The 19,635-nt window shown below is 36.4% G+C and overlaps 1 protein-coding gene across 2 annotated transcripts in view; it reads right to left on the bottom strand.

The window, feature by feature from the left end:
- NFATC3 (nuclear factor of activated T cells 3) overlaps positions 1 to 19,635 on the bottom strand; it is a 127,673-nt gene that overhangs the window by 52,493 nt on the left and 55,545 nt on the right. For both annotated transcript variants that reach the window (XM_070613733.1, XM_070613734.1), the window contains exons 4-5: positions 6,903 to 7,102; positions 1,299 to 1,471 (exon numbers count right to left, since the gene is read on the bottom strand). In XM_070613733.1, the coding sequence (XP_070469834.1) occupies positions 1,299 to 1,471; positions 6,903 to 7,102 (373 nt within the window). The remainder of the gene's footprint in view (positions 1 to 1,298; positions 1,472 to 6,902; positions 7,103 to 19,635) is intronic.

Raw genomic sequence — 19,635 nt, 5'->3', positions numbered from 1 at the left:
AGGAAGACTGGCACAGATGTTAGCTCAGGGCTGGTCTTCCTCAAGCAAAAAAAAAAAAAAAAAAAAAAATGGAGGAAGATTGGCAGTAGATGTTAGCTCAGGGCTAATCTTCCTCAGCAAAAAAAAATAAGAAGAAGAAGAAGAAGAAGAGAGAGAGACACACATATATGCTTACATGGGCATAGAATACTCTGGGAGGATAATAAAGATGCTGGCAATGATAGCTGCTTCTAAGAAGGGGAACTAGCTGACTTGGAAATTTGCTCTGTACTCTATATCCTTTTATTCTTTTTAAATTTTGTACCATTTACCTGTATTATCTATCAAAAATTAATGCAAAAATTACTTCTACAGTGAATTCTATTACCATGGATTTACTCAGTGATTCCCACAGTCAACTGGGAAATGATAAAGCATTACTTGAATTCAGCAAATAGCAAAAGGAGGCGTAGAAAGGTAATACAGTAGGTGTGATCCCAAATTAAGAATGCATGTGGTTAACGAAGTAAAATAGTATAGTACAATCGAAAGAGCACTAAGAAAACCTGTGTTCTAGACACAGCTCTGTCACCAACAAGCAAATAACCTTGGATAAGTACTTGAGACATTCGTGCCTCAGTTTCCTCCTACACCAGATTAAGACACAGAATTAGAACACTTCTAAGTCTATGCCCTAAAGATCTAAACAGCAGTCTTGATATTTCAGTCCTAGCAGCTAACCTGCCAGAGGTCCACAGTTCTCCAGGGCTTGGGTAGATATCAGGTTCTAGGGCCTTTTCTCTTCTCTTGCCTTTGTAAGTCAGGGGAAAAAGCATTCACTTTCTCAGTCTGATGTTGTAAATAAATCATGGTAAAAAAAAAACAAAAAACAAAATCCTGTAAGTGCTTATTTAGCTGAGGTATCAGCTTAAAGAGACAGGCATCTTCCAACATGGAGGCTGACATTTTAATAAAACAAACATGACCAAGTGACACTTAGTATTAGCTTCATGATTTGGTCCTCAGGTGTCATCAAGCCTTCCTTCCTCATTTACAGATAAGAAAAGTGTGGTCAAGAGAATTTATTTACAGTCACACAGCTATCTAGGGTCAAATTATAAGGAGAAGCCATTTTATAACTCCAAGAGTAGTATTCCTCTCTCCTAAAAATGTAGCTTATTTCCATATAAGAAGATCACACCAGCAATCCAGACTGTGTGCCTCAGTTTACACTTTTGATCCGAATATTACACTATAAGCAAAACAGAAAATGACCTACTATAAACAAAATTTTAAAACATCATCACCAGCTCACTTACAGCACTCAACAGGTATAGAAGCTGTCTGCAGAGAAAGAACTTTTCCATTGGGCTGTGGGATGTGTACACGAAACACAAGTCGAACTCTAGTATTCTTTCTGCCAATATCAGTTTCTCCTTTCCGAAGTTCTATATCTGAATTGCGGAGTTTCAAAATACCTGCACAGTCAATACTAGGGAGAAAAATATAAAAGTTTTATTTGCTTACTGAAAATTAGTAGTTCTAAATAACTCAGCTAAATAGCTACTGTTAATTTAGCAGGGCAGACCTATCATCACTATCTGAAATCAGGCCAAAAGAGAAAGATGTATGATAGCTATTTTCTGCTATTTCAATTTTGGGATTAAAAATGTTTTTGTATGACAAAAGTAACAGTAAGTGTGGTCGACTGTCTGAAAAGATGGCTGTCAATAATTCCTCCCCATTCCTGTAGTCACATGCTACTTCTCCCATTAAGAGGTCGAGTACCTATGTCCCTTCTCTCCTTGAGAGCCGGCCTAATGACTTGCTTTGACAAACAGAATGTCGCCAAGTGATACTGTGTAAGTTATGAGCCTAGCCCTTAAGAAGCCTTTTAAATTCCACTTTCCCTCTTTTGGAGCCCTGAACCACCATGAAGAAGTCCAACTAGCACACTGGAGAGAGAGGCCCAGAAAATCCTCAACTACTCCAGCCACCCCAGCTGAGCTCCCAGCTGAATTCAGGTACCTAAGTAATCCCAGCTGATACCACATGAATGGATCAGCTGAGTCCAACCAATCCAAAGAATCATGAAAAATAATAAAGTTATTACTTTAAGCCAGTAAATTTTGGGGGTAGTTTGTTTTACAGAACTAGATAAATGAAACATAAAATAAAGACTCTTTAAATCTATACATGCAACTAGGCCAGAGAAGATGCACTTCTAAGACCACAAATAAGCCATTAATAGCATATTTATACTTTTATAGTGATACGTTTATTAATAAAAGCAATCGATCAGGCAAAGATTCTTGCATTTCTAAAGAATGCACACACAGGATTAAAGTTTTGGCATTTAAGGTCTAATATTTCATTATCTTCAAAATTTATTACTAAGTATGGCTGCTTAACACACAATCACGGTAGGAAACAACTACCTACAATATATCTTTGTTATTCACATTTTGGAAAAATAAAGAAAGTGGATAACTAATGATCAGACATTCTAGTTAATTAAAGTTTACTCTCTCTTATAGCTTCCTTGTTATCCATCCTTTATCTACCAATAGCTCCAATTCTAATGCTTACTGCCCAGAGGCCATAGAAGTCACTTGAAAGGACAACATATATTACAAAACTAGGTTATCAAGGTAAGAACGAAGGAATAGTAAAGCACAGGGAAGAATCCCACAGGAATGAATATTTTCATTTTCAGAAAGACACAGGAGAATAAATTTCTAAGAAAGGAAATGCTTTTGAAAATAAACATTTGTCATTTATGTATAACAAATTATATTTAACTTAAAATTGAAAAATTACACTTTAGCTCAAAGCAGTATTGGTCAAATTCTATCAAGGTAGTCATTATTCATGTTAATATCCAACATGAGTCTTTAGAGGGAAATATCAGAGGTTATACATTTTATTGAATTTTGAGGGAAGGTATTTTAGCAGAGAGCCATTTCTAATAGAAGATTTGGAATAAAAGTATGGGAAATGACCATCTTAAAACTCTGGCTAAGAAATACAAAAAAAGAAAAGGAAAAAACTCCAAACCAATTTAAAAAGTACACATATAGGAATGAAAATAACTGTTTACAACTTCCAGAGTGTAACACTGCCTCATCCACATTCATCTAGTTTTAAAAACAGGGAGGAGCTATGAATATGTGAGGGCAATGAATACTGGTGTCCTATATTTAAAGTATTTTACAGGTTTATGGGTTAGCATACTGAGCTTAAATAAAGGGTCTTCCATGTGCAAAACAGATTAGGTTTGAAATGACCAAGCCTGTGGGCCAGTAGGCAAAACAAAGGGAGCATATATCCATCTTTTCCCACTTTACTGCTTTTAGAGAGCAATAGAGCCATTTAATACATACCTACAACTCACTTGTACATAAATTATTCTGAATAACGCTCTTATCTATCATTCACAAATTTTTTTTTTTTCTTTTTTAAAAAGACTTTATGTTTTCCTCCCCAAAGCCCCCCTGTACATAGTTGTGGGTCCTTCTAGTTGTGGCACCTGGGACACTGCCTCAGCATGGCCTGATGAGCTTTGCCACGTCCATGCCCAGGATCCAAACCTGTGAAACCCTGGGCCGCAGCAGCAGAGCGCATGAACTTAACCACTCAGCCATGGGGCCGGCCTCTTTAGTCTTCTTAAAGACTGGCACCTGAGCTAACATCTGTTGCCAATCTTCATTTTTTTTCTTCTTCTCACCAAAACCCCCCAGTAAATAGTTGTATATTCTAGTTGTAGGTCCTTCTGGCTCTGCTATGTGGGACACTGCCTCGGCATGGCTTGAGGAGCGGTGCTAGGTCAGCGTCCAGGATCCGAACCTGTGAAACCCTGGGCTGCTCAAGTGGAGTGCACAAACTCCACCACTCGGCCATGGGGCTGGCCCCCATAAATTTATCTACCACTATCTGAAATTAAATTACACTCAATCACCCAAGTATATCCTAATAGTTCCTGGGTAAAACAGGCTTATTCAGCATTAGCTACTCTGTTATCTAAGGTACATGGAAAAGGTTTCTTAGATTTGGGTAACTTCCTTGTTGCTCCTTACTTAACCCCTTCTTGGACACACACAATCTTGCCAAAAGCCTTGGTTCCTATAGGATTCATGTTCCCCAATCTAATAGTCCAGAGTGGATAGAATGGCCAGAGAAGTTTCAGGTATGTATACGGCAGGATGGTGTGAGGAGACTAAGCTGCTTGTTACCAGTGACAATGGTATTTCTGCAGCTCTGTCCTATCCGGTCTGATCCAGGCAGGCAGTATATGCGCCAGGTCTGGTTAGGGAAGGGACATGAATCATGTCCCATCACCTCTGTTCCATGTGCTAGTAGATGGGAAAAGGAGGAGGCAGATATGTTTAGATCCTACTGTTTTGATTTTTTTACACTATTCAGTATGCGAGGTTTTCCCAATTTCTCCAGAATGTGTCTTAGAAACTCAGGTACTCTTTTTTCTTTAATTTGTTGATTTATATATTATTTTTAGAAAGGATATGAGGGATTTTACAATATAAATACAAATAAAGTGAAGAAAAAAGAAATAGAAAAATGTTTTAAGTAGAAAGAACAGGAAATAAATATATCCCAAATCTAGAGTTATAGAGATTACTATAATTTCTATAACTGAGCTTGACCATGAACTTCCTGGAAGCCAAAGCAAACAGTAAATGTGATAAAGTCACTATAGGTCTCTTGTTGCCTGGTAAAGCAAAATCCACCATGTCATCAGGAAACACCAACTTTTTTCCTTTAACTTGAAGAATCTGTGTGTGTGTGTGTGTTTGTGTGTGTGTGTGTAATAATGACCAATCTAAGAGATGATATCTTGGGGCCAGCCCCGGGGCTGAGTGGTTAAGTTCCTGCGCTGTGCTTCAGCAGCCCAGGGTTTTGCCGGTTGGGATCCTGGGCGCAGACATGACACCTCATCAGGCCATGTTGAGGAGGCGTCCCACATGCCACAACTAGAAGAACCCACAACTAAAATATACAACTGTGTACTGGGGGTATTTGGGGAGAAAAAGCAATTAAAAAAAATGGCAAGTTGTTAGCTCAGGTGCCAATCTTTTAAAAAAAATAAAAAAGAGATGATATCTTTAATGATGGGTTTTCCAGATTATGAGGAGGTATTCATATGACTATTTCTTATAATGTCTTTCAAGCAAAGTTACGAAGCATAATAGGCTTCTGGTAATTTTCTATTTAACTTGATTCAAATGTACTGCTTTGAAAATCCAGAGGAACAAATGGAAACGTGGCCTGCAAAGTGTCTCCTAGGGATCAATTTTACGAGTTCTTAGAAAAAGACAGTTTAAAGCTGAGTTTTAAATTCCAAAGTTCTTTGTACATCATAGCACACAGAAACTTAAGAGTAGAGATTATCAGTTAGCTGTCTGCCTTTGCCGTGAAAGAACTCTGTCATAGCCCCTGTGTAATGACTTACTGGGTTGGGTTCTTGAATACTATTTGAACAAGGAAGACAAAAATAAGGTTTTATTTAAATTTACATGAACTTGTCTTTTCTGGTAATAAGTAGGTAACAGGATAAGCGATTTCTTGAGGCAATTCTTATTTTACAATAGTAAAATTATATCATAAATTGCTATGTCTTCAGGGGTATATATTCAGTTTACCTAAAAAGTTATTTAAATATAAATTCAAAAGAACAGAGTTTGAGACTGAAATCTGATTTTATAGGACTGTTCTTGCAATAGTCTGGGATAGACGTTACTGCCGTTTTAAGAAAGGTTCATACTGTAGTTTGAAGCAACTTCTATAACAAACTTCAATGTACGTTTCACATACCTGGATGTGGCGAATTAACAGGTGCCTACTAAATACCCTTTCTTCCCTTTTTCCTCAGTAATAGGCCCCTATATTGTTAGAGGTGGCAATGTGAAAAAAACACAGCCAAGTCTTCCTTATATACAAAGATGATCAATGAGATGTAGTAAAGGTGTTGGGTAAGTTTCTGGGAAAGGCTCTTTGAAGAGGCCTGACTCAGATGGAAGTTCTCTTTTATCCTTCATCCCACCCCTTCCTCCTCATTCCTTCTGGATCGTGAGGCCACCTTGAGTATGGGAACCAGATGCTAAACATAGCAGAAGAGGGGCTGGCCCGGTGGCTGAATGGTTAAGTTTGCGCGCTCCGCTTCAGCAGCCCCAGGTTTTGCTGGTTCAGATCCCAGGCACGGACATGGCACCGCTCATCAAGCCATGCTGAGGTGGCAGCCCATGTAGCACAACCAGAGGCACTCACAACTAGAATATACAACTACGTACTAGGAGACTTTGGGCAGCAGAAGAAAAAGAAAAAAGTATATATATATATATATATATGTATATACATATATATATATATATAGTAAAAAAAAAAAAAAAGTAAAAATAGCAGAAGAAAAAATAGAAGGAGCTTGGGGCCCCAAGCCACTGTGCTAGCCCTATAATGCCTATCTATATATTTATTTTATGGAATAAAAAACTAAATCTCTCACTGTTTAAGCCATTGCATTTCAGTTTTCTATTACAGGCAACTATATATAACCCCAACTAACCCATGTGAAGGAAACTTGCCAATCACAATTGTACTGAAATTGTTTATTTATTGTCTACTCTATTAGACCGAGAGCTACTTGGAAAAAGTCCATTTATTTTTATCTATCACCTAGCATGATGCTTGGCTGGTACTACATGGTTCATAAACTTTTGCTGAATTGAACTTTCCTTATGGAAATATGCTACCAAACTTAGCAAATATAATAAAATTATTTACATAATGTTATTCAGTTAATTTAGAACAATGAATATTTTATTTTTGTACTATAAAAAAATACACACTTTTTCTAAAAGTTGTTTTAGGAAAAGAAAGAACTGTCCATTTTGGGGTACGTTTCAAGATACCTGGCTGACATATTGTTTTCAGGAAGAAGTGGAATTTCCAGAACCTTTGTGCTGGCAATTATTATCTCTTGGCTTGCAGTAGCAACTGTCTTCCCAGTGATTCTATGCACCTGGTAAAATGCATGAGGTCGTAAATATCGATCATCTGCTGTTCCAATAAACATCTGTAGATTTATCGGCTTTTCACTATAGCCCAGGAGCTAATTTGGAAGAACGAACACAGAAAAATACAATTCATTATCCATGCATTTTACAATAAGCTTACAACAAGTAAGTCTATTATACCTGTATCATATATTATTGATACATAAAATGTTATTTCAAAAAAGATAACAGAAAAAGTAGTAAGTGAACAGCCCTCCAAATTCTGGAAATAGTTTAAGAGTTATGAAATGCTGGAATGTGTTACAAAGAGATGAGAGGTTTTTTTTTTAATAAATATCTAGGTCAACAAAAATTTTGCAAAGCCTTCTTAGAGGGCTGAACTCTGTATTCCAGGCAACATTAACCATCCAGACCAGACCTAAAGACTTCAGAGTGTGGACAGATCCTCTAACAGGCTGTTAAAATCAGAGACACTTTGTTTTAGTATTTAGTAGAAAGTCTGAAAAAGCCAATTCCATGTTACCAACTTAGAAACTCAACTGACTTATTAACAAGCTGGGCTACTTGACTTTGTTTTGTACCCTTCACTATTGCTGGGTTAAGATGACCACACAGGATTGATAAGAGATATGACCAGGAGGTGCTGGAGGCAAAAATAGGGACCACGAAAAAGGAAGCAATTAAAAGAAATAGAGCCTAAAGAAGTATACAAATAACACTAGGGGAGACTCCCACATCCAGTCTGATGGCTGTGTAGCATCCATCTGACCCATCATCATGAAGATAACCACCATAAACTGGAACAAATATAAAGAATGATTTGCAAACATGGAGAGCAGATACTGGAAGCAAACTGGCACATGTAAAAGAATAACAAAAGGTGTGCTTCCTGTTTTTAAGGCTTCTAACCTGAGGGAAAGCTACAGTCCAAGCCTTACAGAGTGGCTAAAATTTCCATAGAAAATCTATAGTCTGAAGGGTTTGCAGAACCAAGGACAGAATCTGAGACAACCATAGCCTCAGGAAAGTAAGACGGAAATCCCAGAAAGGAGACAGCCAGAGAAGTGGAGCTCCAAATTATACATATAAACTCTGCCAACCCTTTGGCTGACCTGTGAAACATCCACAAACAGGACAGATTCAAGCAGCCTAACCAAGGCTAAAATAACTGAAATGAGATTATAAGCTGCCATCAACCACAGGGAGACAAGTTTTGCAGGCTGGCTCCAATCAAGTTAAGTGCCTGCTTAAACAAACAAACAAATTCAACATTCTTTGGGAGTTTATATTTGTATGTACGTATATTTCGGTGTTGAGTTGTAGGAGTTCTTTGCATATTCTGAATATTAATCCCTTGTAGATATATGATTTGTGAATACTATCTCCCATTCTGTAGGTTGTCTCTTCACTTTCTTGGTAGTGACCTTTGATACAAAGGTTTAAATTTTGATGGAGTCTAATTTATTTACTTTTTTCTTTTGTTGCCTATCCTTTCAGTGTCATACTTAGACCACTGCCCAATCTAATGTCAAGAAGACTTTCCTCAATGTTTTCATCTAAGAGTTTTACAGTTTAGGTCTTTGATCCACTTTGAGTTAATTTTTGTGTATGAGGGAAGGTAAGGGTCCAACTACATTATTTTGCCTGTGGATATCCAATTTTCCCAGCACCATCTGTTGAAGACTGTCCTTTCCCCCGGTGAATGGTCTTTGCACTCTGTCGAAAATGAATGAGCACATACGTAAGGGCTTATTTCTGGGCTTTCTATTCTATTCCATTGGTCTGTCTTTATGCCAGTACCATATTGTTTTAAATACTGTAGCTTTGTTGTAAGTTACAAGTCAGGAAGAGCGAGTCTTCCAACTTTACTCTTCTTTTTCAGGATCATTTTGGCTTTGTGGAGCCCCTTGCAATTCCATATGAGTTTGAGGAAGTCCTTTTCCATTCTGCAAAAAGGCTGTTGGGATTTTCATAGGTATTGCATTGAATCTGTAGATTGCTTTGGGGAGTAATGATATCTTAACAATGTTAAGCTTTCCTATCCAAGAACACGGGATGTCTTTCTACTTATTTTTATTTTATGTATATTCAGATTTTATTTTTATTTTACTTTATTTCCATTATTTTTATTTCTTTCAGCAATATTTTATAGTATTCAGTGTACAAGTCTTACACCTCCTTGGTTAAATTTATTCCTAAGTATTTAATTTTTTTAGACACTATTGCAGATGGAATTGCTTTCTTAATTTCCTCTTCAGGTAGCTCACTGGTATATGGAAACACTGGTATATAGATAAGTGTGCGTTAATCTTATACCCTGCAACTTCACTGAACTGGTTAATTAGCTCTAATTTCTTGTGGGTTATTTAGGATTTTCTATGTACAGGAACATGTTGTCGGTGAATAGAGATAGTTTTACCTCTTCCTTTCCAATTAGGATGCCTTTTATTTCTTTTTATTACCTAATAGTTCTGGCTAGAACTTCCAGTACAAATGTTGAATAGCAGTGGTAAAAGCAAGCATCCTTATCTTGTTCCTGATCTTAGGGAAAAAGCTTTCAGTCTTTTATCATTAAGTATGTTAGCTGTGGACCTTTCAGAAATGATCTTGATAATGCTAAGGAATTTCCCCCTTGTCCTAGTTTGCTGAGTGTTTTTTGTTTGTTTTTAATGAAAGGCTGTTAAATTTTGTCAAACATTTTCTTTGTCAACTGAGATGATCATCTGGTTTTTAGTTCTTCATTCTATCAATGTGCTGTATTAGATCAATTGATTTTTATATGTTGAATCGCCTTTTACATTTCTGGGATAAATCCCACTTTGGTCAGCCTGTATAATCTCTTTAATGTACTGTTGCATTTGATTTGCTAGTTTTTTACTGAAGATTTTTGTGTTTATATTCATTACGAATATTGATCTGCAGTTTTCTTTTGTATCTTTGTCCTTATCATTATCCTTTTGATTAAAAAAAAAAAGTCCCATGTCTCTACTGAAATTCCTCCATCTCCTCACATCTCTTCACTTTTTCTACCGGATAATTTAGCATTTTTATCATGGTTATATTAACGTCTCTTTCTGATAACTCCAACACAGATGTAGAGTTAGACCTAGGCCATCTCTGGGTTTGCTTCTATTGATTGTTTTCTGTTTATTGTGGGTCACACTTTCTTTTACATGTGTGTACTGTTTAACATATACTAGACATTTTGTATAAAAGAACTGTGGAGACTGAAGTAAAAAATATTTAATTCCAGAAAGAGGCATGCTATTTCTTTTGTCAGGTCACAGTTCTTAAGCTATGTCTGGGCTTTACTGGACCTTTAGTCTGACTCCTCTACTTTGGGATGGTGGCTTCCTTGCACTTGGTGGAAGTCTTACAAGCTTTGGAGAGATCTCTCTCAGCAATCCCCACTTCTACTTTTGGCCCCAAGTGCCCTCTGGGAAAAAGATTTGCTCTCTGGCAGCTTTAATCCCTTAAACCAGCAAGAGAGCAATATGACAATGTAGGTTGCATAAAGTCCATTTTTCAGTAAGCATAGCAAAGGAAGAATCCAGCTCTTTAAGGGAGTATTGGTAGCATTTCTGGCACCCACTCCCAAGCACTGTCAGTACAAGGTGTAGCTGTGAGTCACAGTGTCAGTGATGTTTTCACTATAGCAGTACTGGCTAGGATGGCTGGATACTGTTCCAGGCCATGTACCTTCCAGGCCTGAGATTTTATGAGCTGCCTAATAACCTTTAAAAAATTTTCTCTTCTGTTTCTGTACTATGGTTTATAAAGTATCCTCACACATGATATCAAATATAGAGTACCTAGTACAATGTCTGGCGTGTAGTTAGTGATAAACAAATGCTAGCTATTAGTCTGCATCCATGATTCTAAGTATGGAATTGAGTCAGAATTTCAAATGTGTAGAAGGGGAGTTTTATTGTATCATGTGGTCCTTCAGTGAATGCTTTACTCCCCCCTAATTGCCCATCCCTGGCTTTACATTGGAGTTTGTAACCAAGCAACATCATAATTTATTGATTATCCTCCTCTACCCACTAAAAGACAAGAAGATTTTTGCCTATTATCAGATAATATAATTTACTCAGGATGGTTTTCAGTCCTCTAACATTTATAGAGAAGCAATTAAAGCCTGGACCATTGCAATAGCCTTGTAAGTGCTCTCCCTGTTTTCACGCTTGCTCCCCTACAGCCAAAACAAACTTGTAACATTAACCGGATAATTTTACCTTCCTGCTTAGAACTCTCTCATGGTTTCCTTCCACACTCAGAAATAAATTCAAATGTCCTTTGATGATTTACAAAACCTATATGATTCAGGCCCTGGCTAACTTGTTGCCTTACGTTCTGTTCTCTCCCTTCCACAGTCTGCTCTGGCCATCCTGGCCTTATTGCATGAACTACCCAAGCTCATTTCTAACCTCAGGGCCTTCATACTTAATATTTTATTCCTCTGAAACATTCTTCCCTCCAATCTTTATACTACCTCACTTCTTCAGCTCTATACTCAAAGGTCAGCTCCCCAGAGAAGACCACCCTATCTAAAATACCACATCTCTGTCCTCTTATCCTGTTTTATTATTTTTCATAGTATTGATCACCATCAAAAGTGTACTATACACTTGTTTATTATCTGTTTTCCTCAGTATCATATAAGTTCCAAAAAGAGAAACTTCATCTTGTTGACCACCCTACCCCCTTCCTCTTTTTACTGAGGATCCATTATGGAAATAGTCATATTGAATGTTAGTGCTTCAGCCAGTATTATATAGGTGACACTAAAATAAAGAACAAAGTGGCATGTATTAAACTTTAAGGAATCAGTGAAGACTCTGAAAGGCAGAAGTTGATTATTAATATAAGATGTGGGGAAACATATGACAAAAAGCAATTAAGGCTCTCTGAAGAAGAAAAAAGAATCATGGAAACCAGCTAAGAGGCTGAAGCACAAAAATGATATGTACTGGAGCCGGCTCGGTGGCGCAGGGGTTAAGTTCACACGTTCTGCTTCTCGGTGGCCCGGGGTTCACTGGTTTGGATCCCGGGTGCGGACATGGCACCACTTGGCAAAAGCCATGCTGTGGTAGGAATCCCACGTATAAAGTAGAGAAAGATGAGCATGGATGTTAGCTCAGGGCCAGTCTTCCTCAGCAAAAAGAGGAGGATTGGCAGTAGGTAGCTCAGGGCTAATCTTCCTCAAAAAAAAAAATTTAAAAATTAAAAAAAAAATGATATGTACTGAAAGTTTAAACTAGGGTGGAAGTGAGAACATAAATAGAAAATAGGAATGGAGAGGGATGAATGCAATAAATCTTTCCTGAGACCCTCAAGAGATTTTTCTAACTGACTACGTATAGATTAATAAAGAGAAGTGAACAAAGAAGTTAGAAGTTCTGAGCTTCAACTCCTAGGAGAATGGGTATCACTAGCAAATAAAGAAAGTGAAGAAGTCAGTGATTTAGAACAGGTTTGGAGGGAGATAAAGTAATATTTTCAACATTAGTCATATTGTATTCAAGGTAACAGTGAGCCATCTAGATGGAAATGTGAGGCTATGTAAGACATACACTTTTTTAGGCCCAACCACATTGTTATTACACAATAAACATAACGCTTTGCTACCTAATTTGATAAATTTGAAATCCACTTTTCTTTTCTTGTTTTGACACGAGCACGCACTGTAAAACTTCCAGTGCAGCAATACTCATGGCACTTAAAACACTACTGAGTTTTAACTGCATCATTGTGATTTGCAGTGCCATGAGCAGCAGTGTGAAGTGATGAGAGTGCCACATATGTTTGTTATCATAACTACTCTGCCATTGTTGCACAAAAACAGCCATAGGCAATATACAATAAATGAGCATGGCAACATGATCAGTGAGGTGGACTAAAGGCATTTAATGAAAAAGGGCCAGAGATTCAAATTCCTATCAATGCATGGGATAATCATAGTTCTTCAAAATGCAGAACTAGCCTATGTTGCACAGAACTTTAGAATGTACCATCATGTATTCATGTATATAGAAAAATTTATGAACTTAGAATCCAACTCCTTAGAACAAATAAATACCCCCCAAGATTGCAGTTTTAACACATGAATTTTTCATGAATGCAACGACCAAGTAAACTGAGGAAAACTTTAGCAAGAGAGCATCATTTCAGAAAATCATGTCATTGCCAGTAATGCCACTCACTCATGAAATTTAGGTTGCTGATCAACACACTTGCCTTTGTACCTGAAATACTCACAGTGATACTACTGGTACCAGTATCTAACTACTTCATGGTGTCTTGTCTAGTCCTCCAGCCTTTTCATTTTGAAACATAATGATTTTTCTAAATAAGTTTTCTAACTGTATTTCCTCTTAATATTAGAGCATCATATTGATATTCTTACAATTATATGTGTAGGTTAACTAACTTATCCTTGATTCCCATTTCAGGTTAATAAAGTAGTATTACAAAATCTTTGTTAAAAAAAGAGAATGGGGTTGGGTCTGATAGGATTGGGAACCATTAGTCTTGGACCAGTTTGCCTAAAAGCAAATCCTCCAGTCTCCTGTCTAGGGAGCATAAACCTATCGCAACCATTTTGGGAGTTAAGAAAGGGGATCAGAGGTCTCCCTATTCAGTATGAAGCCTTTCATTATGCTTCCCCCTCCATATCCACCTCATTTTCTGTACAGATCCTCAAGCCCTGCCTTCATTATTCCAAAACCTAGAATCTCTATTTTATTCCCTCTAAAGAATAAATTTCCAATATGCTCTTAGGGCAAGACAGCAGTTATCACTTGGCTATATCACATACAAGAGAAAAATCCAAGAAGTATAACTGCTTCTTTTGTAGACTTTCAACCAACCCTGTTTTCAGTCTCACCTCACATCCTACTTTCAGAGACACCCAGTGCCTCAAATTCCTGAGCCTTTCCAGGGTTCTTTAGTATGAAATGATTTGTGCTCCTTATTGTTGCAGCTGCCTAATGTCTAATGAAGGTAAACACATGTTTAATCTACTATATTTAACTGGAAGCTGGGGTTTTCTGTAAATATTTAAATATTTATGTAGACAAGAAATCTATTAGAATTTTCAGTTGTGATTTCTTTTCACATATTTTGGTATAAACAAGTTAACAAACATTAAAGCTTTAATTAAACGGAAAATATTCCATAAAAAAATAAAATGCCAACATGATCACAACAAAAAAAAAGCCTAACTAAAGAAGAAACTGCAAAAGTGTGGGCACGTGTGCATATGCACACAAATGAAGTTCAGCCATTTTTCTCTTTCGGTTTACAGCAGGGCAGATAGGCTAAGTGATAACAATGAATGAGATTCATCCACATTTGTACACAGAGGTGAAAAAGTGAAGGTAGAGAGTGGTGATACACTTTGCTTTAACTAAACTAGTTCATTTAACCTTTTTTTTTTTTTTGAGGAAGATTAGCCCTGAGCTAACTACTGCCAATCCTCCTCTTTTTGCTGAGGAAGACTGGCCCTGAGCTACCATCCACGCCCATCTTCCTCTACTTTATACGTGGGATGCCTACCACAGCATGGCTTTTGTCAAGTGTTGCCATGTCCAAACCCAGGATCTGAACCAGCGAACCCCGGGCCACCAAGAAGCAGAACGTGTGAACTTAACCACTGTGCCACCGGGCCAGCCCCAGTTCATTTAATCTTAAAACTCCTGTGGAATACACATCATTTTTTCCAGTTTACATATGAAGAACCTAAAGCTAAGAAAGATTAGGGAACTTCCCCAAACTCACGGCTAATAAATGATTAGCCATTCCTTCACTATACCTGTTGCTCTTTCATGTTTAATCCTAAATTGAACAAATTATTCTACGAAACCAACTGTTTGTTCATCTAGTAGAGCAAGAAATACCAACAACTTTACCACTCACTTCTAAGTCAGTAAAGCGGACAGTGACCATCTTATTATCTCTACAGCTTAGTATAGTACCTAGCATGTTAAAGGTATTCACTGTTGAATGAATGAATTTTGGAATAACAGAGTATCATTTGGTGGAGCAAAATAATTCATGATGTTAGTCAATATAATTACTTAAAGAAGAATTGCAGCACTAACTTAGCTGTTCAAAATGAAGTAGTTAAATCTAAAATAGAAAAAACAAAAATTTTTATTGCTATCTATTAAGTTACCCAAATATCACATAACGTACCAGTAAGTACTATATACCAAAGTATCCTAGTCATATTAGATGACTCACATTAATACCAGCTTGGCAAAGAAATAAGCCACCTGTCCTTTATACTTCGAGGGTAAAATGAACTGGTGATGGGGGAAGGTAGTCATGCATATAACATTTTAAAAAGAATATATTTCCTATACATATTTCAGCCAACATCTGCTCTAAACATATATACTACAGCATAAGAAAAATAGGGCTTCTTCTATGCACCTCAGGGATTTTAAAGAACCATCAAATAAATTAAGATTACCATGCCATCCCATTTCCCCAGGACATTAAGTTGTAGGCAATAAACAAATTATTGCTACTGTTAACACTACTCTCTAAAAACTTTCATGTAGTATTAGTTTACTTCTTTTCAGACCACCTTCTGTTTTGTAGAAGAAAGTAAGCCAAGTTGTTTGTTATGTTTCCATATCGTTTCCATAGCAAAGGTCTGTGCCTGCTTAATTTAACTAAAGCTGGAGGGTTAAAGCCTGAAGGTCACTATAGGACAGACTAGAGCAGCTTCAATAAGAGAGCTGTTCTATTATCAGTTCCACTAAATTACCTGGTGGGAGGGAATCTGAATAGATTAGAAACACGTCAACACATTGTAGAGATACTAAAAATACAAAATTAAATTTCCATAATATAAATTGCTTTAAACTGAAAATGTGCCTATAACAACATTATATAAAAAATCATCACTGGGAAAGGGATCTTGGTGTATGATGAAATCAAAGTCTAAATATGAAAAAAATACTACAATCCCCGTTTTAAAAATTTCAGTAAATTTTGCAATAAGATTCAAAATATTTATGCCTTAACAAAACATCACTGTATAATAAAGTATGTGTGTAATTTTATGCAATTTTATCCTGTGTATAAATTCAAGTAACTACCATAAGAATCAAGATACAGAACTCTTCCATTACCACAAACGAATTCTCTAGTCTCCATCTCTACAGCTCTGCCATTTTGAGAATGTTCTATATATAAATGGAATCATACAGTATGTAACCACTTGAGATTGACTTTTTTCCACTCAGCATTAATTCCAGGGAAAATCATCCAGCTTGTTGTATGTATCAATAGTTTGTTCCTTTTTATTTCTCAGTGGTAGTACACTGTACAGAAATACCAGAGTTTAACTATTCATCCATTAGGATTGTTTCTAATTTTTGGCTATGAAAGATGAAGCCACTATAAACATTACCATACAGGTTATTGTGTGAACATAGTTTTTATTTTTCTGCGATAAATGCCCAAGAGTGCAATTGCTGGGTCACACGGTGAGTGCAAGTTTATTTTTTTAAGAACCTGACAAACTATTTTCCAAAGTGGCTGTACCATTTTACATTCCCAACAACAGTTTATGAGGGATCCAGTTTCTTGGCATCCTTGCTAGCATTTAGTATTATCACTTCTTCTTATTTTAACTGTTCTAGTAGGTATGTAGTAATATCTCATTGTGGTTTTAATTTGCATTTTTCTAATGACTAATGATGAGGAAAATCTTTTCAAATGCTTATTTGCCATCTTATCTTCTCTTCAGCAAAAATGTCTGTTAGGTCTTTTGTCCATTTTCTAACTGAATTATTTTTTACTGTTGAGTTTTGAGAGTTCTTTATATATTCTAGATACAAGATCTTTGTCAGATATGTGGTTTGCAAATGTTTTCTCCCTGCCTATAGCTTCTCTTTTCCATCCTCTTAATAGGCTCTTTCATAGAGCTAAAGTTTTTAATTTTGATGAAATCCAATTTGTCAGTTTTTTCTCCTAGGCATAGTGCTTTTGGTATCATGTCCTAGAATTCTTCTTTGAGCTTGAGGTCCTGAAGATTTTCTCCTGTTTTCTTTTAAAAGTTTTATGGTTTTACAATTCACGTTTAAATTCACCATCCATATTGAGTTACTTTTTGTATTACATGTGAGGTTTAGGTTAAGGTCTATTTTTTTGCTTACAGATGTCCAATTGCTCCAGCACCATTTGTTAAAAAGACAATGTAAAAGCTCTTAAAGCATATTTATCTTTGTCTATAAACAGTACATTTGTTACATAAATACAGTTGCCATTACCTATGTTAAATTAAAAATTGACATAATTTCAAGTGATTTTCACATTTTGAAAAACAAGAATAAAATGTTTCAGATAACTCCTAAAATGCTAGTACTTTTTAGACAAATGAAATCAAATTCTATTGCTGTGTATTTCTTGTAATTCACTAATATGCCATATTCTCTTGGTCTTACAGGCTTCTAAACCAACACTACCCAACAGATGATGAAATGATGAAAATATTTTATATCTGCATTTTTAAAAAATTCATGATCCACGTTGTATCAATTCTTGTGCAAGATGTGAGGTTTAGGTTAAGGTTTATTTTCTTGCCTATGGATGTCCAATTGCTCCAGCATCATTTGTTGAAAAGACAATGTAGCCATTCGTGACACGTGGTTACCAAACCGTTAAGTGTATTTGTTAACGTAACTGAAGAAATGAATTTTAAATTTTAGTTAATTTAAATTTAAATGTGGCTAATGGCTACTGGATTGGATGGTGCAGCTATAAACCCTTCTCTCTTCTTAATACTTTTCCTTCCTTAGTATTCACCTTTCCCCTGGCTGTCTGTTTACTAATTAGCTAGGAACTTTCCTCAAATAAGCAGTGCCTGATTCAACCCCTTCTTCTGGGTTTCAGGTCCCTATTTGCTCTCATAGAGATCTAAATTTCCTCCGTTAAATCTTTAGCATACTGTATTATGTCACTAGCAAGCCTCACTATAAATTTCATGGGAGTAGGAAACAAGTCTTATTTTTTCCTCCACTGAATTCCCAGCTACAGTAACAGACTGCCTTGAATTTATGAAATATTTGCAAATCATACTAATGAATAAGATTATTTACTTTAAATAAAAGAAGAAGTTAATTTATTAGTCGGCTAGAAGGTAGGTGGTAGTTTTCTACAGCTTTACAGTTCTGAGTTCTTTCATAATTTCAAGAAATATATACTTCAGAAACTTAGCTGTCAAGGTATAAGTATATTGAGGACATCTGAAATTTTCCTTTGGCAAATACCAGAAAGCCTTCTAGAATTGGTGCATAATGCCCTTCTCCTTTCATTTTGCTATACCGTGAACCCATGGAATGCAAACATAACTCTTTCAAATGACAGTAATTAACCCAGTTGAATTCTAGGATGCCAATGTAGATACCTATTCTGCTACGTATTCTTCATCAGGCTTCAGAGAGTATTGATCCAGCTACTCAAAGAAGCCTAAGTAACAATATTAGCTAACATTTACTGATCATTTACTATGTGCAAGGTACTATGCCATGTTCTTTACGTGCAATGTTTCATTTAGTCCTCACATCAGCTCTTAGGCAGATTGTATTATCATCATTTTACAAAACAGGAACCGGAGGTAAAGTTCCCTCCATAATTAGCCTCTATCACATCACATTCTAATTTCTGATATAGCACTTAATACATTCTAATATAATTTTGTTTATTTGTTTACTCACTCATTGACTCTTCTTAGTATAACAAAAGAAAGGCCTTTGAGGTCAGGGACCTTATCTCTCTTGTTCATCTCTGGATCCCCAAATCTAGAATATTGTCTACAACGTAGTGAGCAATCAAAAAATATTTATTGAATGAGTGAAAGGACAGATGGGTGAATAAATTAAGCAATGAATGATTCAATAAAAGGTCTAGAAAAGTTAAGTTACTTGGCCAAAGGTACAGTAGAGCCCAGGATTCAAATTCAAGCAGTCTGGTTGCAGAGCCTCTATTAATCACTTAGCTACTATTAACTCCTGAATATAATTACATATCAATACTGTGTAGAGGATATGGCAGAGAAGGCACGCTAACCACCCAAGGCCTACGTATACAGTTGTACAGTAGAGTAGAGTATAGAGTTGTTGCTGAGGAAAAATTGCCCAGGCAGTAACAACTTTCTCAGTCTTCTTGCATATAAGTAGAGCCAGGCAACTACTTCTGGTCAGAGGACTGTGAGTGGTAATAAATGGTAAAATTTCCAGATTCTGTGTATCTTATGTGCCTTCCTTATACTCTCTTCTTTTTTCCCAGATGTGTTTAAGATGATGACATCACAAGATGGACAGACCTTGGAGTCATGAGCGACAATCTGAAACAAAGTGAAAAATAAACTTTTTCTTTTGTCCTAAACCACTGAGAACTGGGAATTATTCGTCATAGTAGTTAGTCTACCATGATTAATCCAAGAGAGCTTAAACTACAATAATAGTAAACAAGGTCTAAGATTTTTTACCAGCGGATATAAAGGTAGTAGAAACAGTACCAGACTTTAAGTCAAAGACAAGGGTTTCTAAAAAGTCTTACTTGGGGAATTAAATGAATGTGAAAGTACTTTATAAAATTAAAAGCACTA

The sequence above is a fragment of the Equus przewalskii genome, chromosome 3, assembly GCF_037783145.1.
Source record: "Equus przewalskii isolate Varuska chromosome 3, EquPr2, whole genome shotgun sequence".
In the NCBI taxonomy this organism is placed as follows: domain Eukaryota; kingdom Metazoa; phylum Chordata; class Mammalia; order Perissodactyla; family Equidae; genus Equus; species Equus przewalskii.
This window is presented reverse-complemented; position numbering and strand designations above follow the sequence as displayed.